The sequence below is a fragment of the Glandiceps talaboti genome, chromosome 18, assembly GCF_964340395.1.
Source record: "Glandiceps talaboti chromosome 18, keGlaTala1.1, whole genome shotgun sequence".
In the NCBI taxonomy this organism is placed as follows: domain Eukaryota; kingdom Metazoa; phylum Hemichordata; class Enteropneusta; family Spengelidae; genus Glandiceps; species Glandiceps talaboti.
The window spans coordinates 4,144,149-4,164,614 of record NC_135566.1 but is presented as its reverse complement, the minus strand read 5'-3'; the positions used below and the strand labels follow the sequence as shown (position 1 = coordinate 4,164,614).

At 36.1% G+C, this 20,466-nt stretch overlaps 1 protein-coding gene across 6 annotated transcripts in view; it reads left to right on the top strand.

The window, feature by feature from the left end:
• Positions 1 to 19,344, top strand: part of LOC144448923 (autism susceptibility gene 2 protein homolog) — a 145,390-nt gene extending 126,046 nt beyond the window's left edge. For 2 of the 6 annotated variants that reach the window (XM_078139292.1, XM_078139291.1), the window contains exons 8-16: positions 918 to 1,267; positions 3,012 to 3,211; positions 5,614 to 5,730; positions 8,719 to 8,785; positions 9,644 to 9,717; positions 10,556 to 10,691; positions 11,280 to 11,420; positions 11,699 to 11,972; positions 13,148 to 19,344. In XM_078139292.1, coding sequence (XP_077995418.1) covers positions 918 to 1,267; positions 3,012 to 3,211; positions 5,614 to 5,730; positions 8,719 to 8,785; positions 9,644 to 9,717; positions 10,556 to 10,691; positions 11,280 to 11,420; positions 11,699 to 11,972; positions 13,148 to 14,198 — 2,410 coding nt within the window. In that variant the 3' untranslated portion in view covers positions 14,199 to 19,344. Of the gene's footprint in view, positions 1 to 917; positions 1,268 to 3,011; positions 3,212 to 5,613; positions 5,731 to 8,718; positions 8,791 to 9,643; positions 9,718 to 10,555; positions 10,692 to 11,279; positions 11,427 to 11,695; positions 11,973 to 13,147 lie in introns of all 6 variants that reach the window. The other 4 variants (XM_078139293.1, XM_078139294.1, XM_078139295.1 and 1 more) reach the window with 4 other exon arrangements.
• The last annotated feature ends 1,122 nt before the right edge of the window (positions 19,345 to 20,466 follow it).

Below are 20,466 nucleotides of genomic sequence, written 5' to 3'. Positions count from 1 at the left end.
CAAATGAGGATGCGATCGTTCACTACAAATGAAATCATGCTTTATGAGTGTTATGGAAATTTGCTGTTTCAGATAAACATGTAATAATAACAGAACCCCACGCCATGTGAGTTCCACTGTGGGTACTCGGGGATTTACACTCATGCTTGTAGTGTTTTCTGCTGTACTGTCATGAGCAAGCACTCGTACTGGAAATTTTGTACATTAGTATTATTGCTTGGTGATAGATAATCTAGCCTGTTCCTTTAATTGGTTCTCTTTTTCAATTGCAGTCTCGTAAAAACATCACAGTTTGCATATGAAAACAGTAATTTGGTACCTTGTTGAAATTCTATACCTAGCTATTCCTTTGAAATTCTCCCCTTTCAAATATTCATGACAATTTGTGTCAAGTAGCGATGACATTGATAGGATGTCTGTTAGGTTAGCATCCACAAAATACGTCCGTGAAATGAAGGCCGATTTTTGAGTGTCTTGTGGATGATTTGCATGTTTTAATTCCTGCATAAATTGGCAGTGTTGAGCTCATTATATATTCCTTGGGTACCAGCACCAAATACTTGCTTTTTAAAAAGAACAACTATTTTTTTATAAGTATAACACAACCAGTACCAGTATTATTAACTGTTGGTTTCACTTTCAGCTAAAAACAAGAGATACCTGCATAAAATGTAAAGGTTCGATCAAAGCAGTCCTTATATCACAAAATTTACCGTGAGGACTCGTATTACAAAACTGAAATATATATTCTTTTGTAAGTCTCCAGTAATATGACTATTGTGCTACAAAGATAAATTTACAACCTGCCTGTATTTATTCTCCAAAGTACTTTCATTTGGAAGGATATTTTGTATAGAGGATGCCTAATATTGAACCCCCTGCTTATTATCAATTTTGTTGCTATTTTTGTCTTGCAGTGGTACCACGACAACAAGTATTGTGACAAGCAAGAGTAGCATTAGCAGTACAACAGGGAATACAGTGCCGACCACCACTACTTGTACTGTCACACCCTCCTACAGTACACCCCCACAGAGGCATTCTAACCCCTCTGTTTCTTATTCTCTACCCTCTTCTATATCTAATTCTCACCCTCCACGTTACTCTCATTCTCCTGCGTTGGCACCCCAACCTCCTCATTCTTCCAATTCGCATAATATGTTCGCACAACCCTTACCTCCACCGCCTCCTTTAACGTCGACAGCATTACCACTACCAGCAACCCCAAATACACAGTTTGCCAACGAGTCCAGTCTTAGTTATCAAGGTAAGTTATGAACATTTACTATTTTGTTCTCTGCAAATGGTTTAACCCCTTCAATACTGAAAACATTCCCGCCAAAATTGTTTGGACAAAATTCTTGTTTTATGTAAGTTTTTGGCATATATCAACTTCATTTTAGACTGGAATTAAAGAAATGTTACTTCCTAACAAAGTAATATTATTGTAATTATGAAAATATTCATATAAATTGGGTCCCCATATTATTTAAAACTCGTCTCTAGTCATGAAAGGTTTAAAGGCCTATATATACTCTGTATATAAAAAGGGGTCGCATTAAGATGACACTCATTATGCTAGATGACTTTGACCATGTAACACACTCATAGATTCATAGAGTGTCTATGAATCTGCCATTTTAGCGGTTATTACAGATTTTTTATCTCTTAGAGTTGGACTATGGTATTATGAATATTCAAGAAAGAAATCTGTCACTCTATTTTTTTAAATAGTTGCATTTTTGGGGACTGTATTCGTTAAAATGTTGGCTTGATACCCATTGAAAGTGTCGAGACACTGACCTGGTATTGAATTAGCGGATTATTCTTTCATTCAGGAATGACCTTTTTGGAAAGCTTTCTGTAAATTAGCAACTATACACGAGAACTAAATGGTGTCTAAATATACAGGAGAACTAAAATGATGTGTAAATATGTTGACATCAAAATATCATTGAGTAATCATACACAGTATGACAACAGTGTCATTGGTAGTGTGACACGACACCGTTTCATTTGTTTTGACATTTGCGGTTTCATTTTTTGAAATTATTTTTATATGATATTAATGTCACAAAGGTACTGCTGTAAAACAATTGTGTAATGTTCCACATGGTGTAATGGTTTTAGTGTACATACTACCTCCGTTGGGAGTCATCTTTCCAAAGTATTGTTTTGTACCGTTTGTATTCTATACATGCCACCATATGTGTAGATATACTGGTACATCATTGTAAGAACTTTCCCAGTTGTTTTGTTTTAGTCATACTAAGGGAATACATGTGTGAATAATTTTACGAAATATTAATTTGGTCTTGTTGCACTAAGGAGACAATGGGAAATAATGTCTGCCTGTAAAACATTGTACTCCCAGACTATGTAAGAAAACAGTGGTATATAATTCACCATGTTTAAAGCAAATTTTGGAAATGCTGTAAACTGTTGTAGTGTTAATCCTCTTTCTGTGGGGGGGAAGGGGGGATTTGTACACAAAAAAACTACAAAGTAGTGAAGAACAGGATTAATTACCACAAAGTTACAGCATTGACATATGTTGCCATTAAGTTAGGCCGCTAGAAATAAAAATACATGTACCAAGTTATGTTTGCAAGTAAACACTAGAGATTGACCTAGAACCATTGGTCACATGGATAGTACTGTAGTTACCTTGAAGTGGGCATACAATACTAATAATACTCCAAGTCTATTTTGAATGGTGGTTGATGATAAATGCCAACTAAATGGTCGGCAAAAATGAATTTAATTGAAAATGTACAGCCAAAATCTATTCCATCAAAGTGATTAGCAAAAGTAAATGCCATTGGAATGGTCATGGTCAATGACAATAACTGACAGTGAAAGTAATGCTGTCCAACTGAGCTCTATAGAAATGAACAGTGACAATAAATGCCTGTGAGATAATTAGTATGATGGAAATGATGTGACTGATTGTAGGTGTCATTTGTTTGTCACCATGCCCTTATTTTGGTGTTGTTCTTCTTGCTTACAAGCAGCTCAACAGGATCTTCTAAGGCAAGAGTTAAACACAAGGTTCCTGGCATCTCAAGACAGAAGTGCTAACATTCCTCCCCCTCCCTATATGAGGACGGAGATCCACTCACATCAACACATGCATCAGCATCAGCATCAACACACCCATTCCTTTATGCCTGCCCCACCGTCATTGGTACCAACGCCAGCACCACATATGGTATGTACAAATCAGTAACTACACTTTCTAACATGCTTATAGTATAGTCATATTCATTTAGTTTTGTGCAAACGCAAGGTTGAATTTTGTTTATATTAAAAAAAAAAGGAAATGATGAATGTAATTATGTATGAAATTCTAGTGAGGGATGGACTAGGAAAGGGAGGATATGGGCATAGGGGAATGGAATGAAGAGAGGTAGGGAATGAATGGAGATGGGTGTGGGGTAGGGAAGGAAGGAGTGAGGTAGGAGACGACATGAGATACGGGAATAGGATAGAGAATGAAGGGGAAAGAGAATGGAATAGGGAGAGAGGATGGTACTCAAATGTATGAATTTCATATTGTAACAAAGTTGAATACTACCCTGTTGTTTGACACCCTGAGTAGTTCAGACAGAAGTACACATATGGCAGCTCTGTCGTACTACTTAGCATATATCAATTGCCATGTAAAACAGCTAGAGTTGGGCCAACAAAACTGCTTTCCCCATTTGCTGGCTCCTAATTAAAAAGATATAATATTTTATTTTTAGCTTCCTCCTCCTTTCAACATACGTCCAGGGAATATAACAAAACATTTAGTTTTATTGTTTCCAAAAGTAATATTCGTAGATTCCCTAGCCAAGTAATTGCTGCTATTTCTGTGTTGTGAAATATGTATTTTTAGTGCTAGAAAATGCTGGTAGCTTCCACATGGATCAGTCATATGGTTGATCTAACCTTCAGTTGACTCTAATGTGATGATTGTGGAAAGTTATCAGGTTGACTAATGCTTAAACTACAAATATTGTTGAGATATGAGGGAATGATACATTTTCATGGTATACACAGGGATAGAAATGATAATATATGGCTTTGCCTGCTTTATGTGAGTTAGACTTCAAAGCACTATGTGCTGATACATGTCCCAAACTCAATTATTCTCAGGTGACAATCCCAGGTGTTCCTACAACCAAACCAAAGTTTTCCTCAGTCCCAAGCCACAACCAGCCCCCGTCATATATTAGGTGCTCACATGTCCATACCTAGCTAGTCACTGATGTGTCCAATTTCTGTAGGTGATCCTTAATGGCAAATCACTCATTCCCAAATCGTAACCCAGGTGTTACACATTCCTAACTCTGTGTTCTTTACATTCAATGCAAGTGCTTGAACATCCACATGGTCCTTAGTTCAAACCAAGGTATTCCTTTATGTAAAACCTAGTGTTCCTGTCTACCCAGTTGTTTCAGAGTAAAAAAAAACAGGTATTCTCAAGTCCTTATGCAGGTATTCCTAGGTCAAGAATCAGATGGTCCTGCATTAAAGACACAAACCAAGCTGTTAAATATTTCTAACTGTTATTCAGACCCAGAACCTGAATAATATAAATTGTTGATGTACATGTAGGTTGTTGTTACCAGCATTTCAATTTCTTACTGTGTGTTAAATGTAGTATTTTGATTGTGCCACGTATGTATGTATGACTTTGTATTTGCAAAATTAGTGCTCTGTCACTGTTTGTTGTACGCTTTTTGTCTCTAGGTTAAACATTTGCCATCAAAGATCTTTTCTGTAAGTCCATAATTACAGACTGTCTTTAATTCATTCAATATATAGTCGACCTATTTCCATGCGCAGTTCACATCAGTGGCAACACAAAGGTGTACTCCTAACCCACTGTTTTACCCATTCTCAAATATGCCAAGATTGATGAGGTTCAAAGTGTTGAACAATGTGTAAAGTACATTTTGTACTGTCCACAGGGTTTCAAGCTGCTGTTTTTCGTAAATTCACATGGTGTTTTGAACCCAGAGCTAATTTATTAAGTGGGGGTCATACCTCTGTACAAAGCAGAAGATGTTTCACATTCATTCTTCGTACTCATGACAGTGACAGGGTAGCATATACCTTTACAAGTCAGTGTTTTCACATGTAAATGCTAATTCTGCTGAATAGCTTTCACAACCTATTTTGTTGCTCGTAAGCTTCCTTGCAGCTGGTATGTTTATCCCCGATACCAAAACACAAGCTCCTGCTTTCTTTATGCCAGTAAAAAGTCCCTCTATACTTTGTGTCAAACTTTCACAACTTTTTGTTCAGCGTACTTCCTTTGACAGAGATCCTAAACTGTCTCTTTCTCTCTCTCTCTTTCTTTCTCTCTGCAATTTTTTTCTTACAGTTTGATAAATATCCCAAAACGGATAATCCATTTTACCCACTAAATGTAAGTACCCCCAGTTAATGTGGGGTCTCCTCGTGTCAAGTTCAAAAGACCATAATCGTATGAGAGTTTTGAAACTTACGATGTGGACGAATTGAAACACGATACCGATATATTATGGCATTCATATAGCCTACGTGGTCCACAGAAAAATAACCTCTCCACAGGAAACTAATTGAAGTGATATTTATTTTCAGTTGGGGCTGCCATATCCGGGAATTTCACCAATGACGGGACCTGTGTCCACTCCAGGGGCAGTCACGCCAGGCGGGCCACCGTTCACTTCAGGGTCCTATGGTGCATTCCAGCCCAAGGTAATTATGACAAAGTTCTACTTGGAGCTTTTTCTTTCACCCCATGTGTGAAATATCAAATATCAACTGAAGTGTGTGTCACTTACGTTGCTTTATTTGTGCCAAAGGTATGGGGTCTGTGAAGTGCAATCTGAGAAGAGAATTTGACAGTGATGGTTTAGTTAAGATTCAAAAGACTTGAGAAGATAATCCCACTTTATCTGACCAAGTCTGTATTCATTCATAAATGTCATATAATTTTGACCTCTCCCTTCATGAGGAATGAGTCAGTATTTTTATCTGTTGTTGTAATAATCCATCATCAATGTTCAACAAAAGATATGATAGACTCTGTTTTATACTAACAGTGTTCTCCCTGACTGAAGTAAAAAGGGCGTCAAGCCCTCTTGTTTGAATTTTTGAATATATACCATCTGGGTATAATGAAAATTTACTCTTCTTAAGCACCTTCTTACAAAAATGGGAAAACAACCACTACCAAAGATTCTGCCTTCCTGTTTCTAGCAGGCAACTAAGGAGAATCTTACTAGTTCTGAGCACTCTTGGAAAAGAAATTCCAGCTAGGGAGAACACTTCCTGATGACTATAATGGACTATTACAGTATATAATGATGTGATTTCATTGTTATGTCATCAAAGAGGTTTCCTAATAATTGATTCTTTTACTTAAAAAAAATGGGAAATTTTGTTAAGAGTTTGTTCAGAATCTAATCTAATGATCGATGATTTTGCTGAAAGGTAGAGTGTGCCTCGTGAACCAATTTCTCTTAGAAATCGTAGTTCTCAAAATCTCTCGAATCTGTGCCATATGGAAGCCTGTTCCTGGTCCTTTTGAATATTACAAGAAATTTGGGGCCTTGTCTTTTATCTTCCCGTAGAGCTAACACAGTATTTGGCGGCCATATTGGATTTAAAAACATTTTGACCTCCACTTCACAAATTTGTATGGTGACCCCAGATTTATTTTCTTGATTTTAAGTCAAAACGGGTTTGAATTGTCTTGAACAAAGTAACAGTAAAAGTTTAAGATTTCTATTTCTGAGGTACATACTACCTTAGGAAACAGTCTATACCTTATAGGATATACCCATGTTGTCCTGTGTAATCAGTTACATACTGTGAATGCAGTGTAGTACTGTAGTATATACACATGACTGGATTTGGATATTTTGGTGGCATACTTCCAACCCTATTACAAACTTCTCACCATGTTACAAAATTGATTGAAAGCGAAAAAAAGAAAAGGTATTACCTGAGGGAGCATGTAGCTGAGAAATTGAATCCTATTGAATGGGAACAGATTGGAATACCTTAGAGTCTTTTCTCAATCAGGAGCTTATACAAGATAGGCATAGACAATTTGTAATGAGTTTGCCACAAGATTTGTTGCTGGTATTTGTTAAACACTGCAGGACTTACAACTACAACAGAATGTTTGTTAAATGTTACATCTCAGTAAAGCTATCAAATTTTTAGAGCAGTGAAGAGTTTTCATCATGTTCATTCACGTCATTGCAAATTAATCTAGGGCTGAGTCGGTGCAAAATTTAGACACGAAAAACTGTGAACAGATTGTATTCATGTGTTAAAATGCGAGAGATTTATTTTGTGTTTTCGTTACATCCTTGTGTATATTGAACCATCTTGTGTTTGGAACAGACTGTGCTAGAAATAAATTACTCTGGTTACATTTGCAAATTGATGTGGATTTACCAAACCACTACTTCAAATAGCATTATAATTTTAACACCTTTAGAGCCAATATGTCTTATCCACAAGAACTGGGTTTTATGAAAGTTTATTATGGCCCTCGGCTGTTTTGCAAGTTTTTTCTATCTTGCAATTATAAAGCTTTCTACAGTGTACTGTATAGCCCTAGGCGGGGTTTTTATGAGGTCAAAGACAGCAGCTAGGGGAGTCATTGTGTGTGCTGCCAAAGCCCCTTGGTTGTTAAGTTTTATAGAGATGGAAGTAATCGTGATTGTGTTTGGTACAGGTCTCATTTAAGTTCTCGTTTTGCACTGATTTACATTCACGGAAGCCAGTGTCGTAATCCCACTTCATGCATTTTATTTTCACCCCAGCTTGTTTTAGCTCATTATTAAGCAGATATTGATAGATTGCAAATGCAGAGAGCAGAAAGTTGAAGGTATTAATAGCTTTGTCAGCCGCTGTAATGTCATGAAAGTGACTTACAATTAAAGTGCGTACAGAACCATTGCTGTAATTCATGCATATAACAGCTTACGGCTGCGGCATGACATGCAAACAGTGACTGATGCCAGCATATAATCATGTTATGTTCCAACTCCATGAGATGTCTCAACTACATCATGTTTTGTCAATCTTATTGTTATTCACGTATACACTGTCGTTTCAGTAAACAGGTTATCATGGGCATGTAATGATGTGTTTATTTAAAACATGGTAATAATTTTACATGACCAGCTCCGATTGTATACATGTTCAGAATTTGTTGGTAAATCAATCAATCAGGCAGTCTGTATACTGTTTCAAGTACATGTATATACTTTTTGTGCAACAAATATGTGACAAAAGATTGAGTAAATTTCAAGGTAGTCAAATGGTTTTTTTTTTATCACGCTGATGTATTTTTAACCTGAACAGAAAATCATAATCATTATTTGTCTGTCATATAGAAGTACTTGTAACACATCAAGACATTGCCCATGATTCATATTGTATCATTTTTTTTCCACCGTCTTTTATAAAGCTGTTCCAGTGCTGTTGCCAGTAGATTTTTGTGCAACAGTTTTTGATTCCAGGTAGCATCCAGTTGTCTGCTTTATTGATGAAATTAACTGTAGTTTTATTTGTGACTTCTGTAGCAGCAAACGGTCACTCTCTTATGACAACTGCTCATAAACACCATACACTGGCATCACTTTATTCCCAAAGTCAAAATTCTACATCTTGCCATCTGAGACTGAAAGGCCTATCTATATATATACTTCTATCTTTTTCTAGTTGGCACTGGCGGAGGGATTATTAAGAAGAAGGCCATCTGACCAATCTGGCCAATCTTCAAGACCAGTAAGCTATTTCTACTGACCTTTAACTTCTTGTTTTGGTTGCATCTCATTGGATAATCCAATGCATATGTAATGAGTAGATCTGTAGTTTTATGTTACCATTACGCTGGCCAACAAACACAGTTGCTGTTTGCATGACTTCAAAGCCATGGTGCCAATCGGCTATTAAACACAGACACGAACATAACGCTGTGGTTGCAACTTTTTTTATATATGAGTTAGTGGCGGATATTGATGTAATTATATACATACAGTAGGGTGATCTTTCTACTAGCAAGTTTTCCTCAAGTGACTGCTCATTCAATGTTTACACTATTTTGATTACAGGGTGGTTATATCTTCAGAACACTTGTTTAATCTACCATGAACAGCAACAACAGTTTTAGATTGTGTCTGTCATAGCTTAAACAAAAGCTTGCTTTCCATAGAAGTATTACTGGTTTGCATTTTGGAAATATTTTCTCAGGGACAGTCATAAAGAACTTGCAAAATACAATAGCTATCTAAAAATCATGAAGTACATTGCATAGATGATGACCAGTGCTTTGTTATAATCTTGAATTCTTAAATCAGAAGGCATTTTTTTCAATCTGGCTTGTTACTTTTCAGCTAAAGCAGGCTATAAAACATAATACTATTTTATCAATGCTGCTTTGCCTTGTACAGTATCTCTGTTACAATCAATCAAACATAATGCCCACCATAAGAGGATCAGAAAAGCTGCCAGTGAAAAGAAATCCCTTGCAATGAAACATTTTTATGTTTTTGGTTGAGAGACTTTGTAGAATGTGTTCCTAGGAATGTATTTTAGTTAGATGACTGTCTTACATTACTTTGTGGTTTGTGTTTTACCTTACTGGCCATACAGAAACCGGGTAGGTGGTGTGCCGCACATGTTAACGTCGCTTGGCATATCTATCATCAACAGCAAAAGGTAAGAAATCAGAACAGAATCTCGTTCATATTTCTTAATTACCTTTCTTATCATCTAAATCTATGACCCTGGACCTGGAAGTTGCACTGAACCTCCAGTTTGTATGAATTCCGACATGGAATGCACCCATTCAAGGCACTTTGTGGGTTATACTGCATGCACAACATACCTTTCTTGTCATCCAAATCAGTTGAAATTTATATGCATGCTGTAACACAGACATAACTATTTCAAAAATATATGTTAGTTAATGTCAACCTAATATGGCATCACAACTGTAGGACAGCTCTCACAGGGAAGTGTCGCCCTCTAGTGTCACAATACAGAAGCAAGATACAAAGGTTAAAGTTAGCTCTTCTAAGATGTGATTTCAAAAGATTATTTCACCGACTTGCAGAATTGTCATACCCTTCTATATAATAAATAAATGTTAACCATAATATGCCTAGCTGGGAATTGAATTTTTGTCCCAAAACAGGGAGTGCTTTTCAAAGGCAAGGTGTGATGTAGACTTTGATTACATATAATGTCTGAATTGGTTTTAGACACTCCTACTTCAGTCAAAAAACTGTCATTTACTTTTCAAAGCATTCTAAATAATAGAATAGATGAACTTCATTGTATGTAGCTAATCTCTCAACACACAGTGGTGAACAAGCATTAAGATTAAATCCCCAGTGTCTCAAATCAATCTATGTTGCTAAATACTTCATTATTTTTCAATCAACACTAATGTGGCACGTAATCAAATTCTCCACGTTACCCCCTACGTGTCATGACTATTCTGTTTTTTGAGTGCGAGTTCTTAGATCTGTAGTTGTCTTTGATTCTATTGCAGGAGAAAGCAGCTGATGTTCATAAAGATAATCTGGTAAAAAATGACTTATTTGCCAGGCCTACAACTCATATGTTTCCAACACTTCACAGACCACATGATTTGGTATGTCCAACCTCATCATTAATTCATAATGCAGGTAAGTCAGGAATGTGTTTTATATGTTGGAAATGAACACCTGTCAAGTGTGTGTCTGTCTGTAATGTATGTGTGTGGTGTGGTGTGTGTGTTACACACAAAGCACACAACATGCATGTATATTGAGTGTGTCAGTAAGAAATGTTAAAGTTCAATTCTGAAAGTAGATTATAAAAGTTTGTTCCTATTATCACAATTGAACTGCAGTATTCGTGTTAAGTTTTCCATCTCCATATTCACTTCATTGGCTGAACAACACAGTCACCATTTCCTCCCCATCACAAAAAGCAAACCATCTCAATCTAGTAGGAGTTAACAGGCAAGGTTCAAATCCCAGGGTTCTCTCACATTGATAATGCTATCTTATCAGTTAAAACATAAGATTTAGATAGGATTATAGTTATGTGTTAGACCTCAGACCACCAAATGTTTGGTGGTCTGGGGTTAGACCAACCTTTTTTATCATAGCTTTGCCAGACAACTGTTTTATACTCACCTCAGATGTTAAACCATTTTCCCAACTCTTAAACCATCTTTGGAATATTACACAAGAATACCAGTTTTGATATCAGTATTTATCATAATTCAGCAGGTGCAGCTGGTCCACCCAACCCATTTGCTAGTGGTGGTCATCCTGGTAGTTTCTTAGGACCTGGTGCAGGACCATTGGGTATGCCTCCATTTCCAAGACCACTTGGCTACACGGCAGGATTTGGCCTTGGTGGGCTTGGTAAGTAGAGCTTTAAATTACCAGTGATGCTTCTATACTCAAATAATTAGAAACCCAATTTTCTGAATTAGTAATGAAAGAGACATATGACAAAGATTTTTAAAATTTGTGGTATTTTAGTTTGTAAAACTATATCTGTCTCATCATAAAGTACAAGGTCAAAAGGGTCAAGAACTATAGTAACCATAAAATTCCTAATATAGCCAGCGCCTTATTTATGTTGGGAAAGATATTTTTAAGTGAGCGGTCATCAAATTAACCATGACTTTCTGTTGCAGGGAATGGTTTATTAAATAACAGGGACATGAGTAGTCTTCATGCCCTAGGGAGTCCTCATGATGCATGGAATAGACTCCATCGAACGCCACCAAGCTTTCCAACAGCGCCACCACCTTGGCCTGGAATGAAGGCAGATGCAGAGCGTGAGAGGGAAGCACTAACTGCTGCTGCTGCTGCTGCTAACGAGGCTGATCGTGAAAGGAGGATACACGAGTTAGAAAGATTGGAGAGTAGATCATCAGTTAGCAATGACAGGGATAGTACTAGACAGCGGTGAGTTGTCATGTGTCAGTGGTCATTGAACTACTGGTTACAACTCGCATTATACATTGTGCACCTATTGCTACGGAAAATGTGCTATCGGCCAAATAAGATACACACACAAACTAAAACTGTTCTTGTTACATGTGGGTGATACCAGTGCCTTGGTTATATGTGTCTATGTGTCACCACTTGAGAAAACCTCATTATCAGAGGCACAGGCTTACCTGATTTGCAATTTATCACTGTACTTGATAGTTATATCAACATTACGCAATAATAGTTTTAGTTTCTGTATGTGTAAGTTTTCCAATAGTTTATCTGCCATTGTTGTATAAATCTCACTTGTAATATTCCCTCTGCTATATGTTTTTCAGTGCTTAAAGCCAGGATCACGAACACTACAAACATTTTACACATCACATCACAGTTTAATGTTGATGAAAATATTTCACGAAAGACCAAACTCTTATCCGTAAAGAATGATAAATCTTGTGTCCAGCGACATAGTACACATGTTGTCTCTTGTCAATATCTTGCTTCTTTTTTTCATGGAAACGTCCAGCCAGGCATACTTCTGCCTTTAGTACACTTGGCTCGATTACTGTTATCAACTTGTATATGATTTTTAGTTGATACAATAACACCTTAGTAACTTACAAGTAAAGAAGCCCTACTGTACTTGACTTGTTCAGCCATTTTTTTGCATTTCCTACAAGGTTTTTTGGGAAAACCTTGTGTGATGAGATCATGAATACACCAATCTCTTTGTTTTGACAAAGATTAGGAGAAACAAATGATGTCATCTCTAGAGGTTTTCCCATAAACCCCTGCAGGAAATCCCTAAACTGAATATGTGAGTAGTAATTTCCCAAGTTATTTGGCTATGTTATTTACTGTGAATTTATGCCATTGAGGCTTTTAAAGACCCCTTGTTGTTCTGAGGTTGGTATCAGTATGTGCCTTAAAATGATTAAATGATGTAGCAGTAATAGCCCCCTTGCTGGTTAACTTGTCCAAATGTCTATGTTACTAGTCAGTATGTGAGGAGAATGGCTGTAATGCACAACTTTATAAAATATAGAATCAGTTGACAAAAACACAAGGCAAGTGTAAAAAAAGAAAGTATTAGTACAAACATTTTTATCAGCAAGTAAATTTGTCATATAATTTTCTTACCTTTACAGAGAGGATCACCAATCAGAGAGGTCATCGGTACATTCCGATAATGGAAGTGAAAAAATTGCTGAAAAAGACAAGAAGAGAGCAATGAACAGTTCACAGGACAAAATCTCTGAAATTGATCCTGGCGTAGGAGAAAAATCCCGACCTTTGGAATCTCCTTCCAGACATGCCAAAGATGCCGAGATGAAACCATCAAGTTCTGTATATAATTCCAAGCAAAATGACAGTGCTTTTGAAAATGTGCAAAATAAAGGGATTGTGAAAAATGAGGAAAAGGAAGAGGATAATGACATCATGATTGTGGGTGCTGCTGAAAATAATGCCCAGTCTGAGCCTAGTAGGACTCGTGTAACACCAACATTGTCAATTTCAGACAGAAGTCGTATGATTCCACCGTTTGGAATGATGACTCATCCACCCGAACGTCTAACTCTTCATCCACATGCAGGGGCTTGGGACCCCATCAGGAACCCATTCCCAAGGTCCTTTGATTTCCCAAGAGAACAACTTCTAGTTAGGCCAGACATCAGAGAATATGAACGTGAAAGGATGATGCGTTCATTACACCAGTCACTCAGTACACATCATCCCCTTGCACCGTTCATGGAACAGGAAAGGTACCGGGAAAGGGAACCTCATGATTTTACTCGGGATAATCCTCTCCTCATGGACCTGTCAAGGAGAGGTGACTTGGACCACCTGCCACATTATGCCGAGGAACGTGAAAGGTTACGTGAAGACACTCTAGCAGCGGAAAGAAACCGCTTGCTTCATGGTGGAGATCACTTACATGTACGACCATCACTTTTTATGCCATCCAGTTTACCTTTTCCAAACAATGCCACGCTGAAAAGCAGTTCTAGTTTACCCAGTTCCATTCCACCACCCCTTGTATCAACAGTGTCCCTCAGTAGTACAGTTAACAAACCTATAGTGACTCAAACAGTGCCAGCCAGCACTTCAAGTGCCAACCACCAGGACAGAGACTCACTTCTTGACCCAAAGGAAAAATCTAGCACATCCAGTTCAGAAAAAGACTCTCAACTGAGATAAACCATGTAAATACATTATCAGTAACATCTGCTATGCACTTGGAGTGACATAGAACTGAAACAAGGAACTCCAAGAAAAAAATAGAAACTATGAACTGGAAAGTCAAAAAATTTCAAATTTTTTCAAGTTCTGAATACATTCTGTGTGATATTTATGTGTGCTCAGTCTTTTCAAATTCATTTGGACTTGGAAAATGAATTTTTACAAAAATTCTATATATTATGAGAAAAAAACCATTGTTGTGATGTATTTGTTTTTCTCACAAGCTCCCACAGCTTGACAAACCAGATTTTATATACTAGGGAATATGTATAGTATCGATAGAAATTTTTTTAAGACAGTGGAATTCTTAATGTATAAAAATGTACATCAACATTTGAAGATGTTTTTTTTTTCTCTGTGGTAGTTGTATTTTTATTTGGATGTCCTGTATAATTCGTGAAAAGTATTCAAAAGAGAGTACAGGCTATACAAAATATGCATGCTGTAGTCCATATATAGAAAGTAAGCCATACCATATAGAACAAATTTTAACAGTTTGTACTTGTGTGTTTGGAAATATCAATACTTTGTCATGCGTTTCTTGTGTTCTATGAGAAATTCCTGTGCAAAATAATTACAAACATTGTTATAGAAATGAGCTTTCTAATGTCATTTCTGCTTGCCACTTTTCTAGCTCTGCTTGTCACTTTTCTTTCCAAAAAATTACGGGCCTGAATTGAAAATGTTTACATAATGCTGTTAATATGCAAATACTAATATAAATATGTAAATCTTCTGTTGTTTTAATTACATTACTACATGGAGATTCACATATATCACTTGAGAATAATGGTAGGAAGGCAGTTGTGTCAATTCCCCAACAGTTTTCAATCAATGAAATTACCAGTGACGGAAGGGCATTGTCACTACAAATTGATAACGAATAAAACCCTTAGGCTGTAAGTATTTTCAGGATGACTGAAGAAAAATATTGAGGAATAATATAATTATACCTCCTCAAGCATAATTTATGAAAAATCTGTAAAAGTAATTTGCAGTTGTGAGCATTTTGACTAATATTATGAGCATCACACAACCAATATTAAAGACACACATTGTCGTGATGTAGAATTACCATTATTTTGTTGTAATGTGTTCAACTTGGCTTGTTTGAGGTATAATATGTTTATACCTGGCCTACTGCCTCTATTTGCATCAGATACAATCATGTTACCAATATTGTCAAGTGTAAAGAATATACATTGAATTTGGCTCAAGGAATGAACAAAGTGATTTATCAAATTATACCACTGTTTCTGACAAGTTCTATGTATATGGTTTACATCTGATACCCTGTGACATTCAGAGTCGCAATCAATTATCACCCTAACGTGAATTCAAATGAGAAAAGTGATTGACTGGTCTTACTTCTGCAACTAATAATTTAGTTATTCACCAATAATCACTAACTTTAGAGAGAGAAAAACTGCCCCAGGAGGATGAACCTGTTTAGAAGCAATCTTGAGAATTATATTAATTTAAGAATTTTTCTTTTTACCTAATCAAATGCTACTTTGTTGATTTATTTCTGATTGCAAATCAAGGTTTGTTATGGTGACGTAATTATATTCCTATCAGTTGCAAATTGTTTCAATAAATTAAATATTTCTGTCAGTTATAAACTGAATTATAATATAATGTTAAAAAGTGTTTATGTGCACAACATACAATCTGAAAAAATTCCATTCAGGTTTCCTCCAAGTACAAGTTAGAGGTAATAAGGGGGATCTTTAAGGATAAATGATGGCAAAGTGAAGCAGAAGTAGAAAATTGCAGCAAATGAGCTGGGGAGACTTCTATTGGTTGATACATTGGGTCAACAGAGGTTGTTTGGTGAAATGTTTGTAAAGAGCTTGCCAGGTGCTTTCTGTACAACTATAAAAAGCTTCTCGATGCGAATGACAGAGTATCACTTCAAACACACATGTACAAAAACACACAGGATGGTAATCTCATCCTGCATAGAGAAAAACTGATCAGCAAATATTAATTATGCATTTCTTGCGCTGTATTTAAACGCATACAAAGTCATTGCTCTAAAAGGATTACCTGAACAGCATGTCACATCTTGGCCAAATTTAACTTGCTCACTGCCCATCCTTGTCACAATTTAAGAGCTCAAAATGAGCATATTTTTATATAGTTTGAAAATTTATTTCCATTTTTTTCAATTAAATTTGTAACTCTTAAGATGGCCTATTGTTAATTTTTAAAAAGTTTTCGAAGAAAGATTCAGTATTAACATGTCTGAGTTTTCCTTTCAAATTGGCAGTGGGGAAGTTAAAGGTCAAAGGTCAAATAGATTGCTAGTGAGATACAAGCCTGTTTTAATGGTTACTGCCAGGGCTTCTGATGCTTTATTTCATGTCCGAGTATTAAGAAAGCTTTAGTTTTAAAATTTCCAAAAGTCTGTGGTTGTCAGTCAAAATTGTAAAGCTCACCTGCAAAAGCAGGTGCCTTACGTAATTGTGGAGAACAAAGTCTGTACAAAGGTAAAAAAAAGTCTGTCAGTCAGTCACTGACATTTTAATCAATTTCACCGCTATTCAAAATAGTTCCATGATGTCGTCATGTTACTTTTCATTTTTAAAATTTGGGGAATTTGAGAGGTGAGCATTTGTAGATTTGAAACATGGGGTCAAATCGTTGGAACACACAGCACAATATTGATTTGCATGTATGCCCATCATGCATTTTGTGTAGATTTTGTATATATATGGTAGCATTACAGTCATATTCTGGTATTAAGTATGGTGTGTTTTACAGTAACATTACTGTAACATGTTATGTATGCAAAGGCAGCAATGCAACAGAACATGCTTTACAACTTTATTACTGTAAAGACTTCTTTCAAAGGTATAACTTAGTTTGTGTGTAGCAGTAATGTTACTATAATCAAACATGTTTTACTTTGACTTTACTGTAACATGTATACAAAGGTGGTAATGAACAGAACATGCTTAATAGCAAATCACTGAACAATTTGTATTTTTATGATTATTATAAGAGGGTGTAACTTGGTATATGTTTTACAGTAATGTTACTGTAATCTGGTGTTTTACAGTACAACTTGGCACACTTGACAGCACAGTATTTGTCAAAGTTTGTGTGAAGAGGGAACTGCAGAAAATGCTGTAACAGCATCTGAAAAAGTAGTATGCATTTTACAGTAATTTGCTGTGATTCACAGCAAAACATTTGAAAAGGAGATTGCTTTCAACAGTATGCATTTTACAGTAAGGCTGGTAACTTGGAATGCTTTACAGCCAAACAACTCAAATGACGAGACAAGACCCACTTTATGACAGTTTTTGTTTTCAACAATTTAACATTTTACAGTAATATTTCTGAACTGGTTATGTGTACTTTGTTGTATAAATGCAGCTATGGCAGATCAGTACATTTTCTTGTAAGATATGGTACAACAAGCTGTTAACAGTATGTTGAAATGCCGAGAAATCTAAATATCACAGCTGATGACTAGCAGCACAAAATTTGAATGTTGCGATGAGATTAACATGCAAAGTCCATAGTTCAGAAATATTACCTGTAGGTTGCATGTCTGTCTGATATGAAATCATGGCACAAATTTAAACAATCAGTTCTATGATGTATGTTACAGCAGTACTACTCTAAGGCTTCCAGTAAATTGTTGCATAACATGCATTTTACAGTTCCTGTAGTACTGTTGTAAGAAATCTTGCAGTAATTGCTGGATAACATATTTACAGTCATACTACTGGCACAGTAATAAATCTCACAGTAATTTATTCCATGATGTATATTACAGTGTTACTTCTGTAATAAATCTCAGCAATTTATTCCATGATGTATATTACAGTAGTACTTGTGTAATAAATCTCGGCAATTTATTCCATGATGTATATTACAGTGGTACTTCTGTAATAAATCTCGGCAATTTATTCCATGATGTATATTACAGTAGTACTTCTGTAATAAATCTCAGCAATTTATTCCATGATGTATATTACAGTAGTACTTGTGTAATAAATCTCACAGTAATTTATTCCATGATGTATATTACAGTGGTACTTCTGTAGTACATCTCGCAGCAATTTATTCCATGATGTATATTACAGTAGTACTACTGTAATGTGTAGAGTACTGTAATTGCTGTATAACATTTGACAGTAGTACTACTGTAATATATTGATAGCAATTCTATACAACATGTATTTCACAGTTAGTACTGTTGTAACAATGCCAAAATGATTACTCCGAAACATTTTACAGTTTTACTAATGTAATATACTTCACAGTACTGTAATATTGCTGTAACTGCTGTACAAAGTGATTTCACAAAATCACTACCAGTACTACTGAAATGGGACTATTTTAACATTGACTGCTGTAAAACGACATATTGAAGTGATGGAGTACTGCTGCAAGAATCTAGACAAGGACGGTTGTAAACTGATGCCTATTTTACTGTACTACCTACCGAAGGAATTATTTCACCGCAACTGCTGTAAAATGTGTGTTTTACATACTACCGAGGAATTATTTGACAGTGATTGCTGTAAATGTGGGTTTTGCTGCACTACCAGAGGAGGTATTAGACAGTTGATTGCTGTACTGTACTGTACTACCAAAGGAACGATAACTGCTGCTGTAAAATGGCACACATTGTAGTGATGATACTACTACAGCAATGTCTTGACAATGGATGCTGTAAAAGGGACACATGTTGATGGGGACTGCTGTAAAATGATGTGTATTTTACCACTCTACCAAGGAACTGTTCGACAGTATAACTGCTGTAGTGTGTGACACACTTGCAGTGGTAGTGCTACTGTTATAAAACATTTCGACAGTGGCTGCCATATAAAAGGGACACATGTTAAGAGTGACTGCTGTAAAGTGCTGTGTGCTTTACCATACAAGGAACTATTTGACAATATAACAGTTGTAACTTGTGCAAATGAAGGTAGCAGTGCTGCACTATAAACTGAGGCTAGCTTTATACAGTGTTTGCTCAAATTTATCTCTCAAACAGATTTTTTTCCAACTCAATGAAAGAAATGTTAGTTATTATTAAATTGGATTATAATAATAATAATGATAATAATAATGGTAAATTAAGTTCTCTGAATATGTTGTATTGCGTATTTATTTCCCCCCGTCCCTCCCCAACATTTCAAAATACCAGGACGCCAATATCTAGACTGAGTGAAGTTGACCTTTACTAGAAACACTATTTTTATAGACAATCTTGCAATACAATGGATTGAACTGAACACAAGACATCTATTTTACGACCTCCTGTTATCAGATACCACGCTTGGTGTTGATTGTTTGAATTGGACTTTCCAAAGAGTCTAATTGTTTATATACAGGGGTCTTTTTGAGTTTATCTGGAAAATCACAGTTGTGTCTATTCCTTTCATGCTGGACATTTGAATTTCATTGTAATGTGTTGTTGCAGTTTCATTTAAGTACCAAACTTTAATATGTGGAATGGTCTTCGGGCAGATTCCTGACTTTTTCATTGTCATTTTCCCATCTGCTGTCTTACAGGCATGTTTGCATGTGACTTCCAGAATAAGTGTAATTGGAATCACCAAGTGAAAAACATCTGACTCCTAGGTGTAAAATATTTTATAACTGAATCATGGCAATGTGTGTTAAGTGTGTTTGGTTGTGTATATATGCACATGCATATTTGTATGTACTTGTGTATGTGTACACTTATGTGTGCTTTTCTTTGCTGTGTATGTGTGCCTATGTCACATGTGTGTGGGAGCTTGTGCATACTATGTGCGCTGGCACTGTGTGTGTGTGTGTGTGTGTGTGTGTGTGTGCATCTGCATCATTAATCAGTGAACCAATTGCCATGTATTTGATGTTATTGTTGATGGTTTGCTTGATAAAATAGCATGATACAGCAAAGTGATCAGCAGATCAGGCTGATATTTGATAATCTTTGCCAGAAAATGACCTTTCCAATAAAGTTCTTCAGCAACCTTCATCTATACCTGAGGTGTATTGGATTTAAGAAATGAATTATGTGTGTCCTAGAAAATGAACAATGAGAACTGAAGCCTTAGCAACAATGGCAATGCTAATACAAAAAAATGTATTTCTTTGGTACATATATTTTATGATGTTCAGTTAAAAATAGCACCAACGGCATTTACACAATTGACTCCTTGACATATTCATACATACAGATAAACTTTGGTTCCCCTCTAGTAACCTTAGCTAC